At 47.8% G+C, this 23,758-nt stretch overlaps 9 protein-coding genes across 9 annotated transcripts; 5 read left to right on the top strand and 4 right to left on the bottom strand.

The window, feature by feature from the left end:
• Positions 1–39: 39 nt before the first annotated feature.
• CNF04650 (SNF1A/AMP-activated protein kinase, putative) lies at positions 40–3,200 on the bottom strand. The gene is made up of 11 exons (XM_571611.2): positions 3,000–3,200; positions 2,806–2,947; positions 2,599–2,695; positions 2,391–2,491; positions 2,198–2,329; positions 2,029–2,147; positions 1,528–1,971; positions 1,384–1,466; positions 1,200–1,329; positions 583–1,139; positions 40–518 (listed from the first exon to the last, which is right to left on the bottom strand). The coding sequence occupies exons 1-11, from the start codon at positions 3,157–3,159 to the stop codon at positions 234–236; spliced, it is 2,250 nt and encodes a 749-aa protein (XP_571611.2). The 5' UTR covers positions 3,160–3,200; the 3' UTR covers positions 40–233.
• Positions 3,201–3,328: 128 nt separating this feature from the next.
• Positions 3,329–5,310, top strand: CNF04640 (SNF1-related kinase complex anchoring protein SIP1, putative). The gene is made up of 4 exons (XM_571430.2): positions 3,329–4,249; positions 4,304–4,521; positions 4,578–4,951; positions 5,008–5,310. The coding sequence occupies exons 1-4, from the start codon at positions 3,396–3,398 to the stop codon at positions 5,089–5,091; spliced, it is 1,530 nt and encodes a 509-aa protein (XP_571430.1). The 5' UTR covers positions 3,329–3,395; the 3' UTR covers positions 5,092–5,310.
• A 684-nt stretch (positions 5,311–5,994) lies between these two features.
• On the bottom strand, positions 5,995–8,252 carry CNF04630 (expressed protein). The gene is made up of 8 exons (XM_571428.1): positions 7,933–8,252; positions 7,804–7,882; positions 7,387–7,747; positions 7,152–7,323; positions 6,962–7,096; positions 6,669–6,900; positions 6,516–6,605; positions 5,995–6,421 (listed from the first exon to the last, which is right to left on the bottom strand). The coding sequence occupies exons 1-8, from the start codon at positions 8,092–8,094 to the stop codon at positions 6,168–6,170; spliced, it is 1,485 nt and encodes a 494-aa protein (XP_571428.1). The 5' UTR covers positions 8,095–8,252; the 3' UTR covers positions 5,995–6,167.
• Positions 8,253–8,671: 419 nt separating this feature from the next.
• Positions 8,672–11,264, top strand: CNF04620 (hypothetical protein). The gene is made up of 9 exons (XM_024657463.1): positions 8,672–8,917; positions 8,974–9,073; positions 9,129–9,401; positions 9,461–9,623; positions 9,677–9,780; positions 9,839–10,032; positions 10,096–10,195; positions 10,256–10,910; positions 10,957–11,264. Exons 1-8 carry the CDS (start codon positions 8,789–8,791, stop codon positions 10,633–10,635), a joined length of 1,443 nt encoding a protein of 480 aa, XP_024513057.1. The 5' UTR covers positions 8,672–8,788; the 3' UTR covers positions 10,636–10,910; positions 10,957–11,264.
• Positions 10,167–12,564, bottom strand: CNF04610 (conserved hypothetical protein). Its single transcript, XM_024657462.1, has 10 exons — positions 12,243–12,564; positions 12,100–12,180; positions 11,988–12,038; positions 11,797–11,942; positions 11,640–11,741; positions 11,555–11,585; positions 11,353–11,487; positions 11,246–11,305; positions 10,680–11,187; positions 10,167–10,630 (listed from the first exon to the last, which is right to left on the bottom strand). The coding sequence occupies exons 1-9, from the start codon at positions 12,469–12,471 to the stop codon at positions 10,940–10,942; spliced, it is 1,083 nt and encodes a 360-aa protein (XP_024513055.1). The 5' UTR covers positions 12,472–12,564; the 3' UTR covers positions 10,167–10,630; positions 10,680–10,939.
• Positions 12,565–13,129: 565 nt separating this feature from the next.
• Positions 13,130–15,384, top strand: CNF04600 (expressed protein). Its single transcript, XM_571635.2, has 8 exons — positions 13,130–13,514; positions 13,573–13,834; positions 13,896–13,989; positions 14,039–14,164; positions 14,217–14,359; positions 14,418–14,532; positions 14,590–14,773; positions 14,838–15,384. The coding sequence occupies exons 1-8, from the start codon at positions 13,315–13,317 to the stop codon at positions 15,199–15,201; spliced, it is 1,488 nt and encodes a 495-aa protein (XP_571635.1). The 5' UTR covers positions 13,130–13,314; the 3' UTR covers positions 15,202–15,384.
• Positions 15,385–15,499: 115 nt separating this feature from the next.
• On the top strand, positions 15,500–19,081 carry CNF04590 (NADPH-ferrihemoprotein reductase, putative). The gene is made up of 12 exons (XM_024657461.1): positions 15,500–16,053; positions 16,102–16,479; positions 16,540–16,673; positions 16,730–16,905; positions 16,964–17,113; positions 17,173–17,281; positions 17,348–17,494; positions 17,585–17,795; positions 17,886–18,177; positions 18,286–18,442; positions 18,541–18,552; positions 18,623–19,081. Exons 1-9 carry the CDS (start codon positions 15,653–15,655, stop codon positions 18,031–18,033), a joined length of 1,854 nt encoding a protein of 617 aa, XP_024513119.1. The 5' UTR covers positions 15,500–15,652; the 3' UTR covers positions 18,034–18,177; positions 18,286–18,442; positions 18,541–18,552; positions 18,623–19,081.
• On the bottom strand, positions 18,117–19,498 carry CNF04580 (conserved hypothetical protein). The gene is made up of 6 exons (XM_024657460.1): positions 19,308–19,498; positions 19,179–19,259; positions 19,059–19,101; positions 18,612–19,012; positions 18,422–18,547; positions 18,117–18,364 (listed from the first exon to the last, which is right to left on the bottom strand). The coding sequence occupies exons 1-6, from the start codon at positions 19,389–19,391 to the stop codon at positions 18,335–18,337; spliced, it is 765 nt and encodes a 254-aa protein (XP_024513120.1). The 5' UTR covers positions 19,392–19,498; the 3' UTR covers positions 18,117–18,334.
• A 612-nt stretch (positions 19,499–20,110) lies between these two features.
• Positions 20,111–22,916, top strand: CNF04570 (conserved hypothetical protein). Its single transcript, XM_571422.2, has 3 exons — positions 20,111–21,140; positions 21,191–21,487; positions 21,544–22,916. The coding sequence occupies exons 1-3, from the start codon at positions 20,342–20,344 to the stop codon at positions 22,686–22,688; spliced, it is 2,241 nt and encodes a 746-aa protein (XP_571422.1). The 5' UTR covers positions 20,111–20,341; the 3' UTR covers positions 22,689–22,916.
• The last annotated feature ends 842 nt before the right edge of the window (positions 22,917–23,758 follow it).

Below are 23,758 nucleotides of genomic sequence, written 5' to 3'. Positions count from 1 at the left end.
CGTATAGCATGAGGCCCATTACAGATGTATAACAAATGCATCGGCATACATATCCCATATAGCTGCACCACTACCCAATCAATACGAATAAGGAAAATAACGCACAAAAGTATAGACAGATCGATACATGACTATGAGGAACTATTTACACCCTTGGAAACATCTCCGCGGCCGGTAAAGGCTTTCAGAACCATGAATAAAAAGAACAAAAATAAACTGCAGAATGAAATACCTTATCCACTAGCGAGCTCTGCGATCAACTGGCAGGCCATCTCCAAAAAGTGGAATGGCCCAGAAACACCTCCGATCCCAGCCTCCTTTGCGCCCGCTGCGGTCGCGCTCGTTGCAGAAGGCACAGAACCTCCAGCATTCGATGCTCCTTCTTCGTGACTGTGCCCTTGTCTCGAGACATCTGGCAAGGACATGTCCTTTTCCGAAACCATATAGTATCCCAGATTTCTAAAGTCTACGAGGTAATGCTGGTCGTCGACTCTGTAGAGTTGGAGGTCCATTCGAACCTAGAGATGAAACAAGTCAGCCAACAGCGTGTTTACCCAAAGTAAATATTGCGAAAACACATACCATGACATCGCCGTATCTCGCTCTTGTCTCTACATGGTACAATCCCTGCGCCAGCTTTTCCTGGGCCATTGCATCCTTCTTACTAGGCGGCTTCCTCCCCATCACCGGTCTCTCCCCATTCTTCTCCTTCAAGTCCTCCAACACCAATTCCACCTCTTCCGAATAACCTCCTGGCGGGGCCCCTCCAATATCAGGTAAGGGGATATCTTTCAAACGCCACTGCATACCGAGTACATTCAGCGTCCTGTAAATCTCAAGCATAACCTCCATCGGAGGTGAACGTGAACGGATACCGAAATGCCATTTGGGTTTAGTCATACTCTTGTCGAGTCGCCTTTGAGGCTGTGGTTGAGGCGTGGGGGAACTAAAGGAAGTGACGCTTTGAGAAGCAGAGGATGGTGCGGGGGAGAGGAGAGCGCGCGCAGCCTCCTCCGCTGTGGAACCGGATGCGGTAGTATCGGATGTGACGCTAGAAAATGAAGGGTTGGCAGAATTTTGGGCAGAGGTGGGATGCGTGGTTGTGGGCGTGGACATGGCGGATGTTGAGGATGATGGAGCTGATTCCATTTTGAATTCAGTTGTTGCTCATACGCGATAGAGATTGTAAGAGAACTTACGAGTCATCCATCCAGGAAGAGAACTGTCGAGCACATCGAAATGGGCGTTTGGAATGTCTTGAATCTCGAGATCGACATCCTCAAGATCAGGATATTCGTCGGCACCATTTTGCTGCACATCTATGGGCGGCTGGAATATTTGTCAGCAACAGACACACGTGAAAATCTAGCTGGTTCAGCTTACTGCGATGTCAGCGTTCCATGCAGGAGGGGAAGAAGCCATAAACTCTTCCATCGCAGATGAATCCTCGTCCTCGTACGCATTCGCTACAGCTTCAATCAGCTCCAAATTTACTGAAGCGAATCCGGAGGGAAAAAGGAAACTCACAATCCTTAAGAATCCTTCTATGATCCCTAACCAACTGATACGCAACTTTCACCTGATTATCCCCCGGCATCTTCAACGCCTCCCAAACCATCCCTTCTGAATACGTCGTAATCTTTTCCAATAACTCTTCCACTATATCTGGGTCAATCACCCCCAAATCCTCTGAGAATACCAAACCCTTATCTTCCGCCACTTTTTTAGGATCCGCCTGACCTTCATTGATCAACAGCAATGTTGTCATATCGTCCATGGTTAAAGACGGGTAACGTTCCATATCGGCGAGTTCGGGTAATGGTTGAAGGTAACGAGGGAGGTTTTCCTGGAAGAAGGGCATCTGTCGGATTTCGGCAATGGTACATCGTTTGAGAGGATCAACTTCGAGCATTCGTTTGAGCAGGTGTCGAGCAGGCTCAGAGACGTGCGAAGGGATGTGGAAAACGCCATCTTTATGTATGATAGTTAGCTTGGCAGCAACTGAAAGGACAAGTGGAAAACACGCACTTTCAATCTTTTTGAAGAGTGTAGGGATATGCTCATCGTCAAATGGAAGCTTGCCGCACAACAACACAAACATGATCACTCCCGCACTCCAAACATCAATTTCCGGGCCAGAGTACAGCCTTTTCTCACTCATCAGCCCCGTCGTTTGGGAGTTCGTCGAACCACTCACTTTCCAGAAATGACTTCCGGTGCGGCATAGTTTGGGCTACCACAAGATGTCTTGAGGAAGTCACCATCCGTCATCAAATTAGACAGACCGAAATCACCAATCTTGATATTCCGTCGGGAATCAAGAAACAGGCTTTCGCGGATCTTTGTCAGCTTCCCCCCCACGGTCAGTGGTGTCGGAATAAGGTGCCCACTTTTCAGGTTTGAGATCACGATGCACGATGTGATGTTTGTGGCAGTATTCGATAGCACCGATCATTTGCTGAAAGAACCTTCGAGCTTCATCTTCTGTCATCTGTACCTTTGTCAATACATTATACTCGCAAATTGACGGGGTAAACACATTCGGCCGCCGAGCGGAATAAGGCTCCGCGGCACTATATCAACCAGATAGATACTCACTCCATGCTTGCCTTTCTGGACGATATAGTTGAAGAGCTCCTCGCCAGCGTACTCCATGACCATGATGACATCTGTAGGAGTGGTGATTACTTCGTAACTGTGATACATTAGCAACTGAGACATTGTTCCTCGGCGTGATGCACATCCACTTGCTCGCTCTTGCAAGCCAAGACAAAGAACTCGACAGAGAGTGCAGTCAGGACGTACAGTTTAATGATATGAGGATGTCTGAGCACTTTGAGGTATTGGATCTCTCTCTTGACTCGGGCGTTCATATCCGGCGTTGTTATCTTGGAGCGGTTGATGAGCTTAAGAGCAACTTGATGGCCCGTCACAGCATGTGTCGCCACTATCTCTATGTTATCTTCACATTTTTCTTGACGATACACTTTGTTACTCACATTTTACCTTGCCGAAGGAGCCAGTACCAAGCGTGCGCTCGACGATATACTGGCCGATCCGTGGCTTTGTGCGAGATTGCGGCGCATTGTTGCCGGTGATGCTTTGTGGACGGTGGCGTGAGTAGTGTGTCGGTGCTTGGGGTGCTGGTCTTGAAGCCATTTATGATTAGGTACAAGCAGTATAATTAAGGTAGATGTATAAACACGGTGTATAGAGTTGTTATTGCCAGCAGGTCGGCGGATATAGGAAATGGAATAATCTCGAACTATTTCTGGGGTATCTACAAGCTATGACACACCTCGTATTTGGCCCCATATTTACCTCGCCATATATTCCATTTCCTCTTTCCATTCCCATTCTTTGGCATTACACCTATACCCAAACCTTCTCGGACCATGGGGAACACCCCTTCTCATCAACAACAGCCCTCCAGGGTTTCGCCGCCCAGTACCGATGCCCCCCAACGTCATCCATCGCTCCGTATACACATGCCACGCCGTCATGTCTCTCCCCAGTCCTCAAATCCTACTTCTCCGTCTAGCGGCCGTCCAGGATCAGGTTCTCCACGCCGCCGGAAATCACTCGAGCTCCCAGATCTCAACAAACTCTCCTTCACACCTGCTGCACTCACCCCGGCAGCACCAGTGCCTACAACACACACCCATACATCACACCATTTCGCCCCCTCTACCGCTGCAGGTCACCATGCTAGACATCCCGCTTCCCCACCTTTACCAGGTACACCGACGGGTGCACCTTCGCTGGGAAGTGAGGCCGCGAACGGCAGTGGAACCGGAAGCAGTAATAGATACTGGCGGGATCAGCTTGGAGCACGAGCCAGCCCTCTGGCAGGCGCAAACTCTCTCGGAGCTTTGAGCAAGCTCGAACCAACCTTATCCGCTAGTTCCACAGGATCCAGAGGCGGAGCAATGGGATCGGATGTCAACCCATTTTTTCCTGACCCATACGGTGTTCAAGATCCCAGCGCACGGAATGTTAAGGCGATTCCTATCCCTATCCCCGGTAAGGATAAAGGACAAGATCAACCCCAGGTTCAGCAAGCAACCGCACAAGCACAAGCTCAACCGAGGCCGTCAGATCTTGGAGCGATTGTCCCAGTGCAGGAGGAAAAACCGAAGGATGATGGGCTGGTGGATGTGCAAATACAATGGAATGGAGGGGGGAGGAATGTTTATGTTGCGGGCACATGGGATGGTGGATGGGCGAAGCGGATCAAGCTTCATCGAAGGTGTGTGGTCAACCAGATCTACTTTTATTTCTGTTACTGATATTTGTGGACTAGTACTCACGACTTCAACACCACAATCCGCCTTCCCCCAGGTCAATACCGCTTGAAATTCATTGTCGACGACAGTTGGCGATGCTCCAAACAAATATCAACCGCCGTTGATGACGATGGTACACTAGTCAACTGGATTGAAGTGGAAGCTCCTAAAACAGCTGAAGAGATCAAAGCGGAGTGGGCTATGGACTCTGAGCCTGCTGCCAAGGAAGAAGATAGTGAGTAGCACTTTTCTGTTACGTGACTAGTCAGACAGACATTGACATGTGCATAGCCGATGAATCACAGTGGACAAGCGAAATCCCTCCTGCTCTTATTCTCTACCAGTACATTGAAGAACTTCCTTTCCGTTTCCATCCCGACGAGCTATCATCCTTCCTCAAATCTGTACCATATATCCCCAACGTTCCAGCTCCACCCACTCTACCACGTATCCTCGATAAAGTCATTGTCAATAACGATTCGAAAAGATTATGGGACTCGAAAGACCATAAGGGACAGCCGGGATACCAGCACGCGCCTCCTGCGGGAGTGGATGACAACTCGATGCTTGCAGTGCCAAACCACGTCGTGTTGAACCACTTGACAGCGAGTGCAATCAGGAATGGAACTTTGGGCGTGGGCACAACCACAAGATATCGTAAAAAGGTAAGTGGAAGTCAACTGTTGTGAAACATTGGAACTGACACTGAGGGGAAACGTAGTACATCACTACCATGTTCTTCCGGGACCAACCAGCTCCAAATGAACACCCAGCAAATCAACCTGTCCCCCAATCCGCACACTAGAACCTCTTTGCCACTCTTAATTCTTCCTTTGAACTCACACGCGATTGTGTCTCTTCATATGATAATGTAGCTTACTGGCCTTTTTTGCTCCCTTAGACTATTACACAGTGGTGGGTAAAGAAGGGTCTTGTGATTTATACATCTTTCTCACATTTGATGACCAAGTACGATAGTTGATATATGTGTTATGTCGTGGTTTATTGTTATGCATGTCGTGTTTGTACGATGATCATCAGGCTGGGTATCACTACTGCATACGGTGCATGCAAATGTGAGAGTAGTACTTGCTTTTCAGCTGTACGTATGGGGCAGGAGGGAAGAAGGAAATCTATGCCAGCCAGCCGATGATGGGGTCATCTCCCGCGTCAGACGGAGACGAAGAAACAGCTATGCTCCCTACGTGTTGACGTACGCCGCACATGTGTATCATAAGAAGAAGATTAAAACGATGACAACAACAGCGAGCTATTTACGTACGTATGATACGTGCTACTTTACTTGGAAGCTTTCTTTCTTCTATTTATTGATGGGAAATGAGGACGCACGCACTGAGATCGGGACACCTTGTCCTGCAATGTAACAAAAGTTCACTTTTACTTTGACATTACTGAGATCGGGACAACTTACGCAGCACAGCGAGCGAGTTAGGTTTTGCTGTAAATTCGACCCGCGTTTGCTGTATTTTGTACTTTGATTGCTGTACATTCTTTCAAATCTCCATATCTCCTTCAGTTCTGCGGCTATTGCATAGCCCTTCGGATATGCGCTAGCCAGAGGTCACCTCTATAAACGAAAATTATCAGTCGTCTGTATGCATTGAGGAAATCAGTGAGTATCGATGATTCCATCTCCACCATTTTTCTGCCAGACCAATAAATAATCCCAGACAAATCGATCTTGATTCGTCTTATTTGCATAAATTTGTACAGTATGTATTGATACAAGATCATTACGTTAACTGATTGCTTGTTGTGATAAGCAACATACTAATTAATGCTTTGTATACAAAGTCTTATACTGGGCTCCTTCTGCTTTTAGCTACAATATTTCTTCTAGATCATTCCCCTCGTTTTCAATCAAGTGGTTACAATCTGAGGAACAGGCCCAGCGAAAGGCTTTTTCGAGCTAAGCAAACCTTCATTGATCTCTTCCTGGAACTTGGCTGCAGCATCTATTGCCTGCAGTTTTTCCACCCTATCCGGCGTCGCGAAGAACGGTTCAGGCAAAGGCGGGAAAATGTTAGCCGCAGTCGGGGTTTGGTAGTGGATGCCCAGTTCGGAGAGTACAATTGGCGTCAGATGGGCAGTAGAGCCGAGGATCCTGGGCATGCCTATTTTGGGTATTTTGGGTATTTTGGGTCAGCATTATTCGCTTCCACTCGCATGTACACAACAAACGGCCAGATGAAAAGAAAAAATACTAACCGTGACCTGCAAAACCGGCTGCTACGAATTGTCCTGGTTTGCCTGGTACGGGACCAACAAATGGGAACGAATCGATACTTGCAGAGTACACTGTCCCCTCCTGATCAGCTTTTTTGTTCGTCCCACTCAATGGTAACTCCTTTTCATACTCACCTCCTGTCCAAACGCCACCTTCTTCGACGGTTTTCTCTAAATCCGCCGGATCCTTACCCTGCCAGCCCACGATGTCCCTCTGTGGCCAGCCTTGATAGAAATCGGGCACACCTGCAAACTGTAGGTCTTCACGGTCGTTGTTGACGTATTGCTTGGGATCATGGACGGTAAGAGGTTTGGCGCCTCCGAGGATGATTGTGTTAAAGGGAGGTGGGAGTTGGAGATGGTAATTCTGAATATTTTACGTGTAAGCTTGAGTGCCAATAGGACGCAGGGTATGGCATGGTATTTACATTGACGATGCTATCCCAATGTTGGGCACCAGTATGCTTCAGGAACCCCTCGGGGGCCTTGATAGCTGCTATTGTGCCTCTGCCTGGGAAGATGAGGTTTTTGAATTCGGGAAGAAGATGCGATGCCCATCGGTTCTAAGAATCCATCATCAGCTTATTATTTTGCGAGCCTAGTCACATTGTCACTCACTGTTGCATGGATGACAGTTTTCGCTCGCACGGATCCCCGTTCGGTATTCACGGTGATATACCCATCGTTATCCCTTTCTGAGACGCTCAAAACAGGGGTGTGCGATTGGACGTTCAGTTTGCCCGTGTTCATAACGAGCTCCAGCACGGCGTGGACGAATTTGTAAGGCCAACTAACGTATAACTCAATGAGCAAACAACTCGCTGATATATAGGGGCCGTTGAATACCACTTACACTTGCCCTGAGGGATGTACCACAGCCCCGATACAGCCTTTCATCTGCGTAAACTCTTCGGCCTCTTTCGGATCTTCAATCAATCGGCACTGCTTGATAATGTCGCCATTCTCCCCATGATCCTTCTTCATATGCTCATACGCTCCCCTCAGTCTTGTCCACGCTTCCTCCGACATGGCCGCATCAAAAGTCTCGCCAAGCTTGAAACATACTTTTTGCGCGATACCTTCCTCGTTGAACACTTTGTCAAACGCTTTCAAGTGGGCGGCTTCGTGTTGGATGACCTTGAGGGCTCCATCGGGGCCGAAGCGGGCAGACCAAGCTGGATAGCGAGAGTAGAAGTGAGGTCTTAGTTGTCCTCCTGCAACATTTGGTTAATATCAGAATGTGTTTCAATGGTCTTATTGAGAACCTCACCATTTCGACCAGTAGCACCTCCACAAATGTCTCTAGCCTCAAGAACAAGCATGTTTGGGGTTTGCCCGTTTTGAGTGAACTTCGTACATTGTCAGTATGCTTCCTGAAGATAGGATCATAGTTGCTCACCTTGTGTATCCAATAGGCCATTGTTGCTCCAGTGTAACCACTGCCAACGATCACCACATCTATCTCGGATGGTAGATCGGGGGTCGAACGATGGTCCCTGTAAGGCGACTCGGCCCCTTCAATCCAGAAGGACTTGGTAGGATTATCTATAGGAAGTACCATGATGCGCGTTGATTGTTGAAATGTGGATTGACCAAGGTAGTGGTGTGGTATATATGTAAGAAGCAAATGGTGCACAACGACGAAAGGAGCTCTTTTATGACGGCGATTTGACCTTGAAGTCCCCGGACCTCTGTCGCTGAACTGCTGCTGAACTTGTTATGCTTCGACGAAAGAAACTACGAGGTAAGAGGAAACTCCGCCTCATCCCGTAATATCACGATCTCGGGATCTCATGGTATACATCCATCGGATAAGTACACGGTACAGTTCGGTGTTCTGTTTATACCTGATTGGTCTGGGGGTGTTAAGCGTCGGCAAACACGATGCATTCAGCAAGGACCTCGAGATAGTCTAGTGTATTTGCCCGATAGAGTAATAGATGGCGCAGCTGCAATTGATAGACGCAAGATAAACGACAGCCGAGCCGACGAGCATTGCCAACTTATATGCTCCCCAGCTTCACAACCAGATGGCAGCGCTTATCTCTTCCGAGAAGCTAAATTCCCGATCACATGCGAATCCATCGGTCATCTCCTGCAGTCTTTTTTTCTAAAACCTTTTCATTTTTCAAATACCACCCCGTTCCACAACTCAGCAGCCACCACATCTTTTCAGGACGCTCTATACTTTAACAACAAGCAGTATCCCTTCGTTTCTGTAGTCGCTCCCCAAGCTCAGTCGGTCACACTTCAAAATGCCTTCCATCAACTCCACGCCCGTCCCAGTGGACTTTACTAAATACTTCAGCAAGGAAACTACGGGGAGGAAAAGGTCGCAATTGAAGGAGCTTCGACCGTATTTCGAGATCCCTGGTATGATCAGCGTGAGTTCCCCGTCTTTTTTGACTTGGCTAAATGTTTAATCATCATGACATCTTAGTTTGGAGTTGGCATTCCCCATCCCTCGACATGGCCAGTCAACGGCATGACGCTTTCGGTGCCATTCGCAGGCAAATCAGTCTTTGTCCCGGGCTACAACAGTAAGCTACGCTAACTATTCCACCCTTGATATTGGCCGTTTACATTCGTTTGCAGGCCGGTCACCTGAAGACATGCTTCCTCTCGCGCTTTATCAAGAGCCTTCGAAAAATGAACCCCTTCGACCTGACCTTACCGAGGAGCTCCAATACAGCGCAACTTACGGTACCAAGCACCTCCTCAGCTGGATTAAGGAGCACATCGAGCGAGTCCATGCGCCTCCTTATGAGGACTGGATTAACCTCCTTACTGCGGGAAACACTGATGGAGTCGATGCGGTGATGCGAGCTTGTTTCGACCGGGGCGATTACATGCTGGTTGAAGAATTCGGTGAGTGGCACTTCAAATCCTCACTCTGGCTCTACATCCGTGCTGATGTGCCTGATTAGCATACCCTGGATTACTTAGCCCTGCAGCGACTTTGGGCATCAAGTGCTTGGGTGTGCCGCTCGATTCGGAAGGTATTGATCCAAGCGCTCTGGACGAGATCCTTACAAACTGGGACGAAACAGAAAGAGGAGGCCCTAGGCCAAAGATGCTTGTTATGGTACCGTTAGTCTATTATATCACCTGTCGACACAAGGCTAAGCTAACTTGATCAACAGCACATGCTCAAATCCCGCTGGTGTGACGGTACCTGCTCACCGGAAACAAGAGATCTACGCGATTTGTCGAAAATGGGATCTGCTCATCTGCGAGGACGATCCATGTGCGTGTTGATTCTATAACTGAACTCAGACCATCAGACTGACATGATCAATATCTAGACTGCTTCTTGCAAATCAGACCGAATGGCGCTGATAGCCCTATCGTTCCCAGCTTCTTGTCGCTTGATACCGACGGTCGAGTCATCCGGGTTGACAGCTTTTCTAAGATCGTAGCGCCAGGTAGTCGGCTAGGCTTCGTTACGGGTCACAAGGTCCTTGTGGAAAAGATTATGAATACGCGAGAAAGCTCAACTGTAAGTCAGAACCAGCAATGGTAACACGTCGAGACTGAAAAGCAGTTGTTTTTATCCATTTAGCAATGCCCATCTGGTTTCTCTATCGCTGCTATCGCTGCTATCCTTCGAGCTTGGGGCGGTCACGAGGGTTTCGAGCGAAAATACATTCCTCACATCTCAGGTGATTACCTTACACATCTAAACTTCACGAGTGGCTACTGACACCCAACAAAATGAACAGACATTTACTCCAAAAGGTGCCTGTCCATTATTGACCTCCTCAAAAAGCACGTTCCCTCCAATACCATCGAAATCCCCAAGCCCGCCGGAGGCATGTTCCTCTGGGTCCGTCTCAGGATCGAGTCCCACCCATCTTTTCCTTCTGAAGACCCCGAAACGATCTCCAAACAAGTTTTCCAAGCGATGATCGATGAGAAAGTCTTGATGGCTCCCTCCGAGTTCTTTAAAGCGCCCTCGACGTCGGTTTGGACGCCGGAGCAAGAGGCAAAGAGGATCTTTGTCAGGATTAGCTTTTCCTTGCCTCCGCAGGATGAGATGGAGGAAGGTGCGAAAAGGATGGGAAGGGCTTTGGCGAGGGAGTGGGGTCTGGAGCAAGCTTGATAATAAATCAGTTTTCCTTATATTTCATGGATGGTTGTTCGCACTTATTCTGTCGCCACGGAGCATTTATCCGGTCATTCTATCCGTGTAATTATACGTAGCTACTTGACAAGCAACTTGCAATTCTATTTTGGAGGCCCGGCAGGTGGTAATATTGGACTGCCCTATCATCTAATGGACATTACAATGTGGATGACCATTCACGATCCATTTCGTCGCCCATAGGACACAGTATATGCGAGTGGGAATTTGAAAGCGGCTGAAGAGCAATAGGCGTAAGACTACATATTTACATAACAACAGCTTAATAACCTTTGGTAGGATCAACGACATTGATAGGAGGTAAATCCTGCTTCAATCGATCGCCTTGCGCAAGCAGCACGTCAGCACCACTATCAAAATACCCCTCAAAGCTCCCACTTGTATGTGGAGTCACGATAACACTAGGGTGTGTGAAGAGCGGGTGCCCAGAGGGAAGAGGCTCCGGATCGGTCACATCGAGTACAGCGCCGAAAAGGCCTCCTTCTGCGTCCAATGCAGCGAGGATATCCTCTATTAGGTGATACAATGCCATTAGCGTTGATTTTCTTCGGGATGAATAAATCTTTACCCGAACGTATCAAATCCCCACGACCGATATTAACAAACACAGCGCCCTCGGGCAATGAACCTAAAGTGTCTTAGCCTGAGCATCATATGTAATAGAAAGAGACATACGTAGATGCGATTCAGTCAACATATAGGTCGTTTGCGGTGTGGAGGGCAGACTGGCTACGAGAACGTCACAGTGGGACAGAAATTCCTTGAAAGACTCGGGATCGGTTGTAGAGTAGTATTGGCCGGGTATCGAGCCTTTATGGGGCCCACATCAGCGACAACACGGCCTGCTATGATAAGTCAAATGAGAAGGGGATCCTACCATCTTCATCTCCAGTGCCGGGCAGTCGAAACTGGTTATACCATTAGAGTTGCATCGTGTGGCAGTAAGTGTTGAACCAACTCACCCCCTCTTCCGGTCGTTTATCCCCATTGGAGTTTGCAGCAATCACATTGCAGTTGAAGGCTTTGAATAGTCGTGCCGTTTCACGAGCAATGTGCCCATATCCCTGTTGCCTTTCAGTTTTTGCACTCAATGCGTACTGTATCAAGCTTCAAACGTACCAACATTCCAATAGTCTTGCCATACAAACAACGGTTTCCGGGATGTGTCTGACCTGCAGCACCAGCATGTTGCAAAACCTGGTCTCTTGAAGGCCATTCTGCATTGGTTCGGGCGAGATGGAATTGTATTTGAAGTTTCATGTACACTGAATTCCCTTCAGCATGATAAATAAGATAAATCCACACCTTACAGTTTATCACATTACAGATAATGTATTGCGGGATAGACAGAGTGTGGATGCCTGAAGAACAGGGACGTGAGTCATGAGGGATATACTACGATGGGACGAGAATCGCACGAACCTGAGGACGAGCACACAGCAATCTTCTTCTTGGCCTGGTCTGACTTCATCAATTCCGTCCCGAGGAAGATATTGGCTCCAGCTGAAGGACCAGTAGTCAGCCCGCCTGCACAAAAGGATGATGGCAATGGTCATGTGGCGGACCTGATGATAGTTGCACTATTCTAGTGCGAGGGATTTGGCTAATTGTCTTGATATCCTTGGGCAGACCCAACCAGCTCGTGTACCATATATCCACCAAGGCAAGGTGTTCCTCTGGTACTTTCCCATCTGGATGGTAGAATACATTCTTGAACACGCGTCTCACCTCCGCGAGCTTCCGATCGGAGAGAGTTACCGTGATGACTACACTTTCGAAAGGGTCGTTTGACATGTTCTGTTGTACGTCGTTGGTGGAGTGTTATTGTTGGCAAAGAAGGGATGGCCTGGGAGGATTCAGTCTATGTACTACACACAGATTGACATGCATCTATTTTCAATGTTTAACGAATCGCAACATGTCATGAGCCATGAAACACAATAACGAATCGCGAATCGACCTGATTGCCGTGAACTTGACGGGCGGCACTCAGAGTCGCTGTAGCGATAAGGCTTTTTCGGGCCGATCCGTCTTACCTTCGGGTTTTACTTCTTACCCGGCGCTTTTTACTTGTTACCCGTCGCTTGTTCCATGTATGGACAAAAGGCCGTTTTGGCTCCTGATCGGATGCGAACTCTTCTAGCTGATCATTGGTTACACTGCTTATTCCTGAGCGTCACATGTACAGAGAGATAAGTATTACGTTACGAAATCACTACGCACTACTAGTCGTAGCGGACAACGCATAACATGTTCACGGTAGGCGACACAACTTAATATTTTGCTACCTATCGCCATCAACGCCGGGCTTTTACCCTATTACTATGTGATTATGGTGTTTCATGGCAATCTTATATGATAGCCGTCGCTTAAGACAATGCATCTGAATCTAAGTTGATGCATCGGCTAATCAGCATGCAGGCATTTGTCTGAGCCCCTCTCCCCAAACCTCACTCAGCTTATCGGCATATTGCAAGATACGTACAAGATAAGATCATCTGACAGAGATGAACGCCTTGAATGGCTAGGTGCTATTTCATAACTGGCGGTGGCGTATATCAGTAACCAACAACTCGTCTTGTTTCTTCTTCTTTCGATCAATTGAATCGAAATCAATTATTGAATCATTCCGCCGCCATGGCTGTCCCAATCAGCAACGTCGACCGAATAGATGAAAAAGAACTTGGGACCAAAATAGATGTGGCCGATGTTCACTATGAACCATCTACTGCTGAGGAGGCCAACCTCGGAGAAGAGATCGATCACGCCTACCTCAATGCTTCCAGGACCACTCGGTTCTACAGAGGAACCTTGTTCCAAATGATCCTCTTTGGAGCGTAAGTCTTCTTAAATCTTTGTCACTGGAAAGCTTCACTGACACACGAATCTCAATAGATTATCCTTCGTCGGTCCCGCAATGTCTGACGCCATTTCCAACTTGGGGGGTGGTGGTCTTTCCACAGCCTATCTTGCCAACCTTGCTACGTGCCTCAACTACGCTGCGTCGTGCGCTATCACTCTGGTCGGTGGTCCACTTATCAATAAAATCGGAATCAAATGGTCGTGTATTATTGCGGGTGTCTCTTTTCCCCTTAGTGGTTCAGGTTATTATGTTCGAGCACGGTTCCAAGTTGACTGGTATTTGATTTTCGCGAAGGTATGCGTTTTCGCAATGACCGAAAATGAAACGCTATCTGACGCATGTGATTGATGTTAAGACTGTTAGTGGTATAACAAGTGGCTTCCTGTATGTCGCCGAGACTACGGCTATGTTATCGTATCCCCACCTGCACGAACGAGGCCTTTACCTTGGTGGGTGAATTGTTCAAGTCTTTATCCTCTGAAACTAATATTTCCTTAGGTATCTGGTCTGCCATGAGGAACTCTGGCAGTGTAATTGGAGGTGCTATCAATTTTGCGACCAACTACAGCTCTTCCAGTGCCGGTGGCATCTCTTGGTCCACCTACCTTATTTTTGTCGGCTTTGGTGAGTTGCAAGGACGAGTTACCGATCTTGATGCTGATGAAGCGTCTTCCAGAGGCATCCGGTTTCATCTTTGCCTTTCTTCTGAGCCCTACTAAGAAGGTTCGAAGGAGTGACGGGTCGCATGTTCCTTATTCTCGCGACATGACTTGGAAGAATGAATTCTCCGCGTTATACAAGCACGCTTTGAACAAGAGAGTAAGTTCTTTCAGACTACATGCGACCAAGGCTTATAACGCTAACCCACACTTTGCAGACATGGCTTGTGTTTATGCCCGCTTTCTATTCGTTCTTCTACGGTGGGGTTTATGGGACTTACCTCACCAATCACTTCTCTACCCGAGCTCGTGCGCTGTCGAGTCTCATTGTCCGTACGTTGCAACAGCTTACTCGGTGCTGTGTAATGCTAGAATGCTGACAAGCCATAGCATGTTGCACAATCATTATGGTCACCATCTATGGGCGATTACTCGACAATAGACGTTGGAAACAGCGGACTAGGGCTTGGGTAGCTCTCGCCTTCTGGGCCGTCCCTCAGGCCGCTTGCCTTATCTGGACCGGTGTCATCTTCGGCAAGTATGGCAACGCCACAACAGCTTTTGATTATAATCTGTAAGTTTCGCTTACAGCTTGTACATCAATCATAATATTGATCCATACTCTTCCGTGTTCTCAGGAATACTCGAGAGTGGGCTCAAGCATACTTCCCTTACTTCTTCATCTTTACTACTGGATACTGGACCCAGCTGAGCATCTATTGGATCCTCGGTACCTTCTCCGCGGACGTTAAATCATCAGCCCGTACCGGAGGTTTGTTCCGATGTTTCGAAACCCTCGGTCAAGCCATCGCATACGGCATCAACAGTCATGTCGGCGACGCCAGAATCCCATTCTACGTTATGTGCGCCCTTTGGGCGCTGGCTGTGCCTTCTATGATTGGCCTCATTCGGCTGGTTCCCGAGGTTCCAGCTTGGAATGATGATGTGGTGGACGGAAACGTTGAGCAGACGCTGAGAAAGACAGAGAACCTGGAGCTTTGAGTGCGGGTATTTGAGAAGACCTTCGGGAAGTTGCAAAAACGGCCGTAACAGTTCTGCCTAATAATTTGTCGAATATTTTGTAGGATTCATAGGGTTGTAAGGTATATACCTAACTTTCGTCAATATCATGTAGCAAGGAATCATTGCATGAGATGACAAGGGATCATTGTAAATGTATGGTCAGATCAAATCAAAACAAATATATATCTCATGACCGATGACAGCGCACAATAAACAAGATTATTAAGTAAGGCTGTACTTTAATGATTTCTTCTTCATTCTTATTCACATTAACGTTAACTCATCGGCGGTGGAGGACGAGTGGAGGTTCTGCCAGTCCCATAATCGAACAGGTCTACTACATCCGTCAACATTTTTGTAATATTTGTTGTTTCCATTCCTCATTTCTTATTTTCATTTCTTATTTGACGCGAGCACGTCGCCATTCACCATGATTCCCATGATATTATACGCTTCAGAAACTGGCAATGCTCAAGATACAGCGGAGCGCGTGGCCCGCGCTTTCAGAGCAAACGGCAGAGCTGTGACCTGTCTCCCAATGGACCAGTTCCCCATTTCAGCCCTTCCACATACCTATCTTCTGATACTCCTCACCTCGACCCACGGAAGAGGAGATCCACCCCCGGCTATGCTCCCTCTTTGGACAGCTTTGTTGCGGTCATCATTACCGGAGGACATTCTGGAGGATGTACACTTCGCTCTTTTTGGACTTGGGGATAGCAGTTACGAGCGCTTCTGTTACGCTGGGAAGATGTTGCTGCGAAGGATGGAGCAATTGGGGGCTACAAAGATGGGTGAACCAGCTTGGGGGGATGAGAGATCACCAAATGGGTATGTGAAAAGTGGGCTTATTCATGAAACAAAGCTAACTTTCTGTAGTATTGAGGACGCCTTTTTGCCATGGCTCCAGCAAACTTTAGACCTCTATTTGCCTTATCTGCCGTTAATATCTCCAACTCCCAAAATTATTGAATCCACTGTTTTACCTCCGCCAATATACAAGATTTCTCCCGCTTCCACTTCGAAATCCGTGGAACACGATCTATCGTTGGAACGCCTTTCGATCTCATTCCCGATTCCGAATGGCAAACCTGCTCCCGTCCGAGTCGAAGATCAAGCCAGAGATAAAGCTTCAACATCTAGAACCAAGCCAGATGATTGGGTCTGGGCTACGCTCAAAAAGAATATTAGATTAACGAGCAAAGATTGGTGGCAAGATGTAAGGGAGATAGAGCTGGAGTTTGACGACCCTGATACGTAAGTGCAGTAACTTGGGAGGAAAGCGATCCGTTCGCCCACGTTAACCATATCTGCCAGGAAACCTTACACTGCCGGATCAATATGCTCCCTACAACCCCAGTCCAGGGAGGATGATGTCAACATGTTTTTGGAGATGATGGAGCTTACCTCACAAGCGGATGAAGTCGTCACTATCGAGTCTCTTCTTGATGGTGCGTTCCCGACTTCTTTGACCACCTCCTAATCAATTGCTGACCTTTATTTTAAGAGCAACCCCTTCCTTCCCATCTTCCACCAGCTGGCACTCCGACGACTTTACGTTCGTTGCTGACAAATCATCTCGACATACGGTATTCTCCCCGTAAAAGCTTTTTCGAGTGGCTGCGACGTCTTAGCACGAACGAAATGGAGAGGGAGCGTCTCGATGAATTTATATCCGATCCAGTGAGTCTTCCCAGTGTATCTAAAGTCCATGACAAGCTGACCGGAAGAATTTTTCCAGGATGAGATACATACATACGCGACTAGGCCGTCACGCACGATAGTTGAGACACTAGCAGACTTTAGGTTCACTCGAATACCCATGTCGCATATCTTGGAAATACTCCCTCCTCTTCGAAGACGGCAATTCTCAATTGCAAGCTCATGGGAAGTGAGTACCTAAAATCTGGAGATTGGCATCATGCTCACACTCTGATTCTCGTTTCTTAGGATCATCCGGGAAAAGTACAGCTGCTCGTCGCTTTGATCGAGTACAAAACCAATCTAAAAATCCCAAGGAAAGGTCTTTGCTCATCATGGCTCAACGGACTCCCTGTGGGTGCGTTCCTTCATGCCCATCTTAAACCCTTAATCCAGTGAAAGTTAATGAGTTCTTTGAATACAGGTACGCGCATCCCAATACACATCGCTTCACCAACTTTGTTCCTTCCTCAAGACCCTGAAGTACCTATCATCCTTGTCGGTCCGGGGACGGGTGTTGCGCCTATGAGGGCTTTCGTAGAGATCCGAGTCAGACAAGGTGCTGCCAAAAGTGAGTGCCCTCGTCTTTTCCCACTTCCATGATAGAAAAATCCCTCTGACGGAATCGAATCCATTCCTTCTATTTCTTCTCTTCAAATAGATACGTCCCTTTACTTTGGCTGTCGATCGTCCACCACAGATTATTTTTTCGAATCCGAATGGGATGTGCACCGCGAAAAGGGTGTCAAAATCCAAGTCGCGGCGAGTAGAGACCAGGAAGAAAGAATTTACGTGCAGCATTTGATAAAAAGGGATAAAGAGTATGTAAAAGAGTGGATCGTAGATAAGAAGGGATGGTTGTTCATCTCTGGGTGAGTTCCTTTCCTTAATCAGCTATGTAAAAGAAGTTCCGAGGAGAGATTGCTGACTGTTACTTCTGCTGTGTATTGGGGATAAAATAGATCATCTAATGCAATGCCCCGCGAAGTAAGAGAGGCTGTAGCTTGGTGTATTTCCAAAGAAGGTGCGGGGGATATGACAGAAGAAGAATCAAAGGCGTATGTGGAGCAAATGTTTGAGGATAAGCGAGGTGGCGAAGAAAGTTGGTAGGTACAGCAGATCCGCCGGTGGTTAAACAAAAAGATAAGGCAAGAAGCCAGAAGTGCCATCCATAGTGCAAATCATTTGAATGGTCTGAACTATGCATTATTTGTGCATGCAGTATGTCCGTGAACCACTAACTAAGGATAACCAGTAAGTAAATCAAGCTCCAGGCCTGGATAGCATCTAATGGTTTCCTGTCATCTATTTGCGTTTTACTTCATGACCCCCATTATGCGCGTCGCACCCAAAACAAACAAGGTAGCCTCTTAAACCCACCAAATAACCCAGCTGCTTTCCAATGAGGATGTTATCTTAAAGTACCACTGGGGCCGAATTCCTCCAAAGATATGTCAATTATAAAGGCAAATAGGAAGCCAACTGCGCCGAAACCTACCTTGGCATAACAGTTCTTACAGTAAGGAATGCCTTCTCTATCAGATACCTTTGAGGGATCTAATGTCGTCTTACACTTGTTACATTTCAAACACCATCTGTGCCATTTATGGCTAACAGAAAATACCTACGGTACGGTTAGCGTCCTTTCAGCCCCTTGACACCGCCTTGTATACAGCCTCAACACTTACCTGCTCCGCAGCATAAACCCTCTTCCCGCATCCTCCACACATATCATCCCCTATTATCCTCCCTCCCACTTTACTCCTTGGGCTCTCCCCTTTCTTCAATAACCCTCTATCGTCTAGCGCTTTTGCACCTCCAGCAAAAGGTACACTGATCGGCCTTTGTTCTCTGAAATTGGGCTTAGTAATAGGGACGGTGGGGTCGGTTGGAGTTGCTGGTTCAGGAGGTGGTGTAGAACGCTGTGGGGGAGGGCGGTAGAATTCTGTTGGAGGAGGTAGAGGACGAGGGGAAGAGGAGGTTGTGAGAGAGGCAGGACGGTGGTATGAAGGAGTCATGACAGATGGAGGAGGGGTTGGTTTAGGTGGTGTTGAGGGGATGGAGGGGAGGACGTTGGCGTGTCGAAGGTCTGGAAGATGTTAGATGGGTGAAGTAATAAATCGTGTTCCGCTTACCTCTTGTTCCAAACAAGACGACATGACATCTCTGGCAGTACGGCTAACATGATACAGAGATCAGCTTATCTCGGCGATCTTGCCGAAGCGTTGTCGTTGTTACACTTTACGTGAACTTACATGGGAATCGTGCTCAACAAGGCTACCAGAATCCAGTCTTTTACCGCAGTTTAGACATTTCAGACATAGCTTATGATATATCTGCTCATGGTTAGTGTGAAATTGCTTAGCGGGACTCGTATTACGAACCTTTCGGCCTGGCCCCATGACTTGTTCGGCATGATAAGCTGTCTTGCTACAGCTCTCGCATTTAGGAGCACCTCCGAGCATCATTTTGTTGGGTATATCTTAGCTGGAAGTAGGATGTCAAAAATATTGATATACGGAGGAAAGGGACCAAGAGATGATTTATAAAATCAATGACGCGTAAGGCGATGACTTGATGTGATGAAATATCATCATGACATCCAGACGCGGTTTGCCGTGCGTGTTTGTTGTTGATCATTTATAAATTATGGACACGTCAGTCGTCGGTGCTTTCAAAGTGCCAACCAGCAGCTGCAGCTGCAGCTGCAACAGCAGCAGTTAACGAATAGATGCATGGACGGGATGGGCATGGTTCATCTGTATGAGTTATTCATCGCAGCAGCTGTGCAGTGGTCTGGCATAAGCTCGGTGTTGACGAAATACGTAGTACTAAATATCTGCGATGACCGCCTCGCTCATATATATACAATGAAAGAGCGAAATTTAACCTTTCCTTATCTCTAAAGGATGTGTACGACTAAATCATGAGATGGTGGATCTAATTGTGGGCCAAGATGTGCAGCAGTGAACTAACCGTCCAAAAATAGGGTTACAAGCTCGACTTAAATCTATGCGCACGTAGTACGTAACTTATTTAACCAGCACAACAGCGGCGAGGAACATATAAGCCCCCCACGACTCCCTATCCCAATCGCTTCGGGCATTCGTCCGCCAGTCGCCGGTTGTTTATATGACGACAGCGAGGTGTTATAAATTCGTCTTCTTTTCACGTCCATTTACATTCTAAAAAGTTCGACACAGCTTTATTTTCACCAGTCTCCCTGCTAATTCCTACATATCCACGCGCCAACCTAATATCTCTGTCCCTGTCCCAAACGCCGACATTGGGAATCCCGGCATCAGTTGCCAGCTTGGTTGACATCTCGCGCACTTTATCTTCTGTCGATCTACGTAGTCGAAGAAAGCTCGGCCTAGAGGTACAGTATCCTTAAGCAGAGGGTCACACAACCCAAGGCATGTCATCCTCTACCCTTCCTCCCGCACAACCTCTTCCTCTCCGTCACCTTCTCGAGACTTACACCACGTCTCACCCCTTACGAACCCCATCCCCCCTTCCACCATCATCTCGAGTCGATCCAAAACTTCGTCAACGCCTACCACCACCTACATCTGCAAGCCCCCTTCTTTGGACTCTGCCAACATGGTGGCTATTCATCCGCTTTGTGTTCACGAAAGGCATACACATTGCGCTCGCCTTGATCTCGCATTTTCTCTTCGGGCCTAAACGACCGAGCTGGGGATATCGAATGACCTTCATCACGTCGTTCATGCGAAATATAGCAGATCACTCAAGTCTCGCGGATATTGTGCTCATCAGGAGATTTATTTCTCTACACTTTTTGGTGCCTTTGCCGGGAGATGCGGTTGTTACTCCTATCACCTTCACCGTCCCCCGAAGAAAAGCAGAGCAGGTTGCAAAGGGCTTTCTGCGAGATTTGGATGTTGCAGAGACGGGAAGCCGCCAGCTTTCGGGGGAATGGGTGGTCGGCACTGAGGTATGGAAGAGGTTAAGAGCTGAGAAGAGAGCAAGGTCGAAGAAACAACGTACATCCCTCAGACACAACCTCTCGCCAAACGAAGGGAGTTCAAAACAGACAAAAGTAGAAATTGAACCTGAAGCTCTAAAGGAAAAGGGGAAAGCAAACGAAAGAGTCATTTACTATGTGCATGGCGGCGCATACTATGTGGGTAACGCTGCTACTCACAGACTTATCACTATCGGCGTGAGCAAATCTTGCAATGCCCGAGTATTCGGTACGTCTCTTGTAGAATCACACAGTCTCTCGACTAACTTCAGGATGCAGCCATAACATACCGGCTTGCACCCGAACATGTCTTTCCCCTCCCTCTTCACGACGTTCTCTTAGGCTATTTACGACTCTTGTCTCCCCCTCTTTCCATACCTCCGGAGAATATCATCATCGCAGGCGACTCTGCAGGTGGAGGCCTCAGTTTGGCGCTGTGCATGTACCTCCGTGATGAAGGGTACAAACTCCCAGCAGGTCTAATATTGATGAGCCCATGGGTAGATCTAACGATGAGTTGTGGGAGCTGGGATGAGAATGCAGACTCTGACGTAGTGCCTCGTCCCGAGACTGATGGTAAGTTACTCTTGACTCACCCGATGAGAAGCAGCAAGGAGGCTGACTCGTTCCAGATCATCTTAACCCAGTGGGATGTTATCTCGGTCCCAAAGGCATCGCCACCTACCTTACCCACCCTTACGCTTCTCCGCTATTCGGTGACTTCCACGGCTTACCACCCATGCTCATCCAGTCTGGCGACTCTGAAGTGCTCCGAGATGAAATCACGCTCATCGCGCACAAAGCTACTCTTGCGGGAATCAACGTGACACATGAGTTATACGAAGATATGGTACATGTTTTCCAAATGTTCTCGTTCTTGCCTGCCACGACGACGGCAATCAACAATGTCGGTATATGGGTGAGGACAACCTTGCCAAAGATAGAGAGGGAACAGAGGCAAGCAGCAGGTATGGATAAGGATCAGCAAGAAGTTGGAGCACTCGATGTAGATGTGACGGAAAGTATGGAAGAGGAAATTGGGAAGGGAAATCGGGTCGTTGCCAAGGATGGGCAAGAGATTGATGTACCAAGTGGAAGGACAGAGGTCATGTCTGAAGAGATTGACGCGGCTCAAGATCTGTCGAGGCAGCAGGCATTAACAACCGAGACAGGTTTTTCAGGAAGCTCTATTATCAACGAGCGACCTACCGTCGACACGGACTCACTTGCCAAATTGGACTCTGACTCTGACTCTGGCTCCCCGACACCTAGAAACAGTCGACTCCCCTCACCATCTGTCGTCTTCCCCAGAGAACCCCGTACTCCTCCACGTCATTTCGACCCATTCTTGGATGTACAACCTCAGGATCAATCAAAATCATCGCAGCCACATACCCTTCCTCGCCTTCGTCGAGTGCAAACAGCCGTGCCTACTGCCTTTGCCCTCTCTCCACCTCCCAACCCACGTTCATCAGTGCGCTGTCGACGACCTACAACCACCTCTCTCCTCACTTCCCCCTCTTCCTCCGTATACGGACAAGATACATCATACCCCACCTCTCCGACTTCATTAGCCTCTGCGCGAAGACGACTTCGTTCGGGTACACTCTCTTTCCAGCCTCCCCCAACGACAAGAACTAGAAGTAAAAGTCATTCTGATATATTCAACCTGGTAGAAGGGTACGTTGAGGGGGGAGCTGCGAATGAGACGACCGTGTATGCAGCTGGAGGGGAGGTCAGGAGTGTGGGCATATTGGGAGAGGATGATGAGGAGTAAGTGTGGTCAAATATCTGAGGGATTGGCCAGAGGAGAAGTTGTAGCATCCATTATCAGTTGGAGCCCTGTGCATTCACTATGTTGTCAATTACCAGAGCCAAAGCTTTGCATTTCTGCACTATACATACTGTACAGATATAGAATACCACCGTCTACAGTACTTGTACGGTCATCGGCCCCGGAGGCCGGAATGTCTAACGTAATCTCTTTTCGGGAATGATACAGATGAATGACAAGCCTGCCCGATATCGGATGTCTATTTCGAGCACAAACTACCAACCTAGTCAGCTAGTCTTTAACTTGCCAAGAGGACAGTTGGCACCGTTTGCTGAGTTTTCACCATCCATAGACGCCGAAGGAACAACCGCGCGCGCTCGGTAACTACTCGCAGCCTCATCATATTTGCCACTGCGAACTATTATTTTATGTAGTAGAAATTGCGGTTACAACAGGTAACTAATTGATTACCTGCGTACCTTAGTAATGGAATGATCAGCTGTACCTGATGACATCAAGTCATTTTTTCTTTTCTGATCCCAACCAGAGGTGAACGAGAAGACAAGAGAGATACATGCTCGTTCTATTGGATAACTATAAGCAAGGACTGGATGATGGGAATAGGGCGTTTCGTCTTTTCATCTGCCTTTGAATCCTGTAATACGCCGACATCTTCTTTGATTCTTTCGCGACAGAGGGGATGCTGCGTCGAAGACGCCGCTTTGCTCGTTAGCACGGATTAAGAAACAACCGAGGGCATAAGTGCAAACACAAATTTGGTGCCTGGAACCGATCACAAAAAGACAGAAGCAAAGCGGCCAGGAACGGCAGTCACGCGCACAGTCTCAGCTTGATTGACAACCGGACGGTTTATTAACCCTTTCGTAATAGCCGAGTGCATGGGACACGGGCAGAACTCAGCAAACAGCATAACGAGAAAGCTCAAGGCCTTGTTAGCAGGCATAATCCATGACGAAAGGGGCTGCGGTGTTCGGCGTATCGGCGTCCGGAAAATAGACGCACTTCTAACAATCGCAGTATGTTTAATCCTTAATCATCATCCATTGTGAAGA

Source organism: Cryptococcus neoformans (genome assembly GCF_000091045.1).
Source record: "Cryptococcus neoformans var. neoformans JEC21 chromosome 6 sequence".
NCBI lineage: Eukaryota > Fungi > Basidiomycota > Tremellomycetes > Tremellales > Cryptococcaceae > Cryptococcus > Cryptococcus deneoformans.
The sequence above is the reverse complement of the archived record's forward strand: the minus strand, read 5'-3'. Positions and strand labels throughout refer to the sequence as shown.

What these genes read in the sequence shown, in the direction of transcription:
- CNF04640 (XM_571430.2), top strand. Translation starts at nt 3,396, where the DNA reads ATGGGGAACACCCCTTCTCATCAACAACAGCCCTCCAGGGTTTCGCCG. An exon ending in CGGATCAAGCTTCATCGAAG is followed by an intron (nt 4,250 to 4,303) that starts GTGTGTGGTCAA and finishes TTTGTGGACTAG; the next exon opens with TACTCACGACTTCAACACCA. An exon ending in TGCTGCCAAGGAAGAAGATA is followed by an intron (nt 4,522 to 4,577) that starts GTGAGTAGCACT and finishes ACATGTGCATAG; the next exon opens with CCGATGAATCACAGTGGACA.
- CNF04600 (XM_571635.2), top strand. Translation starts at nt 13,315, where the DNA reads ATGGCTGTCCCAATCAGCAACGTCGACCGAATAGATGAAAAAGAACTT. An exon ending in GGTATTTGATTTTCGCGAAG is followed by an intron (nt 13,835 to 13,895) that starts GTATGCGTTTTC and finishes ATTGATGTTAAG; the next exon opens with ACTGTTAGTGGTATAACAAG. An exon ending in GCTGTCGAGTCTCATTGTCC is followed by an intron (nt 14,533 to 14,589) that starts GTACGTTGCAAC and finishes GACAAGCCATAG; the next exon opens with CATGTTGCACAATCATTATG.
- CNF04590 (XM_024657461.1), top strand. Translation starts at nt 15,653, where the DNA reads ATGATTCCCATGATATTATACGCTTCAGAAACTGGCAATGCTCAAGAT. An exon ending in GAGTTTGACGACCCTGATAC is followed by an intron (nt 16,480 to 16,539) that starts GTAAGTGCAGTA and finishes CATATCTGCCAG; the next exon opens with GAAACCTTACACTGCCGGAT. An exon ending in CAATTGCAAGCTCATGGGAA is followed by an intron (nt 17,114 to 17,172) that starts GTGAGTACCTAA and finishes CTCGTTTCTTAG; the next exon opens with GATCATCCGGGAAAAGTACA.
- CNF04650 (XM_571611.2), bottom strand. Translation starts at nt 3,159, where the DNA reads ATGGCTTCAAGACCAGCACCCCAAGCACCGACACACTACTCACGCCAC. An exon ending in TAGAAGGATTCTTAAGGATT is followed by an intron (nt 1,467 to 1,527) that starts GTGAGTTTCCTT and finishes TTGAAGCTGTAG; the next exon opens with CGAATGCGTACGAGGACGAG. An exon ending in CGAGATACGGCGATGTCATG is followed by an intron (nt 519 to 582) that starts GTATGTGTTTTC and finishes TTTCATCTCTAG; the next exon opens with GTTCGAATGGACCTCCAACT.
- CNF04610 (XM_024657462.1), bottom strand. Translation starts at nt 12,471, where the DNA reads ATGTCAAACGACCCTTTCGAAAGTGTAGTCATCACGGTAACTCTCTCC. An exon ending in GCAAGACTATTGGAATGTTG is followed by an intron (nt 11,742 to 11,796) that starts GTACGTTTGAAG and finishes GAAAGGCAACAG; the next exon opens with GGATATGGGCACATTGCTCG. An exon ending in CGGCACTGGAGATGAAGATG is followed by an intron (nt 11,488 to 11,554) that starts GTAGGATCCCCT and finishes GGCCCCATAAAG; the next exon opens with GCTCGATACCCGGCCAATAC.
- CNF04630 (XM_571428.1), bottom strand. Translation starts at nt 8,094, where the DNA reads ATGGTACTTCCTATAGATAATCCTACCAAGTCCTTCTGGATTGAAGGG. An exon ending in AGGTGCTACTGGTCGAAATG is followed by an intron (nt 7,748 to 7,803) that starts GTGAGGTTCTCA and finishes CAAATGTTGCAG; the next exon opens with GAGGACAACTAAGACCTCAC. An exon ending in AAACTGTCATCCATGCAACA is followed by an intron (nt 7,097 to 7,151) that starts GTGAGTGACAAT and finishes ATGGATTCTTAG; the next exon opens with AACCGATGGGCATCGCATCT.
- CNF04570 (XM_571422.2), top strand. Translation starts at nt 20,342, where the DNA reads ATGTCATCCTCTACCCTTCCTCCCGCACAACCTCTTCCTCTCCGTCAC. An exon ending in TTGCAATGCCCGAGTATTCG is followed by an intron (nt 21,141 to 21,190) that starts GTACGTCTCTTG and finishes TTCAGGATGCAG; the next exon opens with CCATAACATACCGGCTTGCA. An exon ending in GCCTCGTCCCGAGACTGATG is followed by an intron (nt 21,488 to 21,543) that starts GTAAGTTACTCT and finishes GACTCGTTCCAG; the next exon opens with ATCATCTTAACCCAGTGGGA.
- CNF04620 (XM_024657463.1), top strand. Translation starts at nt 8,789, where the DNA reads ATGCCTTCCATCAACTCCACGCCCGTCCCAGTGGACTTTACTAAATAC. An exon ending in CTTTGTCCCGGGCTACAACA is followed by an intron (nt 9,074 to 9,128) that starts GTAAGCTACGCT and finishes ATTCGTTTGCAG; the next exon opens with GCCGGTCACCTGAAGACATG. An exon ending in ATACGCGAGAAAGCTCAACT is followed by an intron (nt 10,033 to 10,095) that starts GTAAGTCAGAAC and finishes TTATCCATTTAG; the next exon opens with CAATGCCCATCTGGTTTCTC.
- CNF04580 (XM_024657460.1), bottom strand. Translation starts at nt 19,391, where the DNA reads ATGATGCTCGGAGGTGCTCCTAAATGCGAGAGCTGTAGCAAGACAGCT. An exon ending in TCATGGGGCCAGGCCGAAAG is followed by an intron (nt 19,260 to 19,307) that starts GTTCGTAATACG and finishes AACCATGAGCAG; the next exon opens with ATATATCATAAGCTATGTCT. An exon ending in GTAAGAACTGTTATGCCAAG is followed by an intron (nt 18,365 to 18,421) that starts GTAGGTTTCGGC and finishes ATATCTTTGGAG; the next exon opens with GAATTCGGCCCCAGTGGTAC.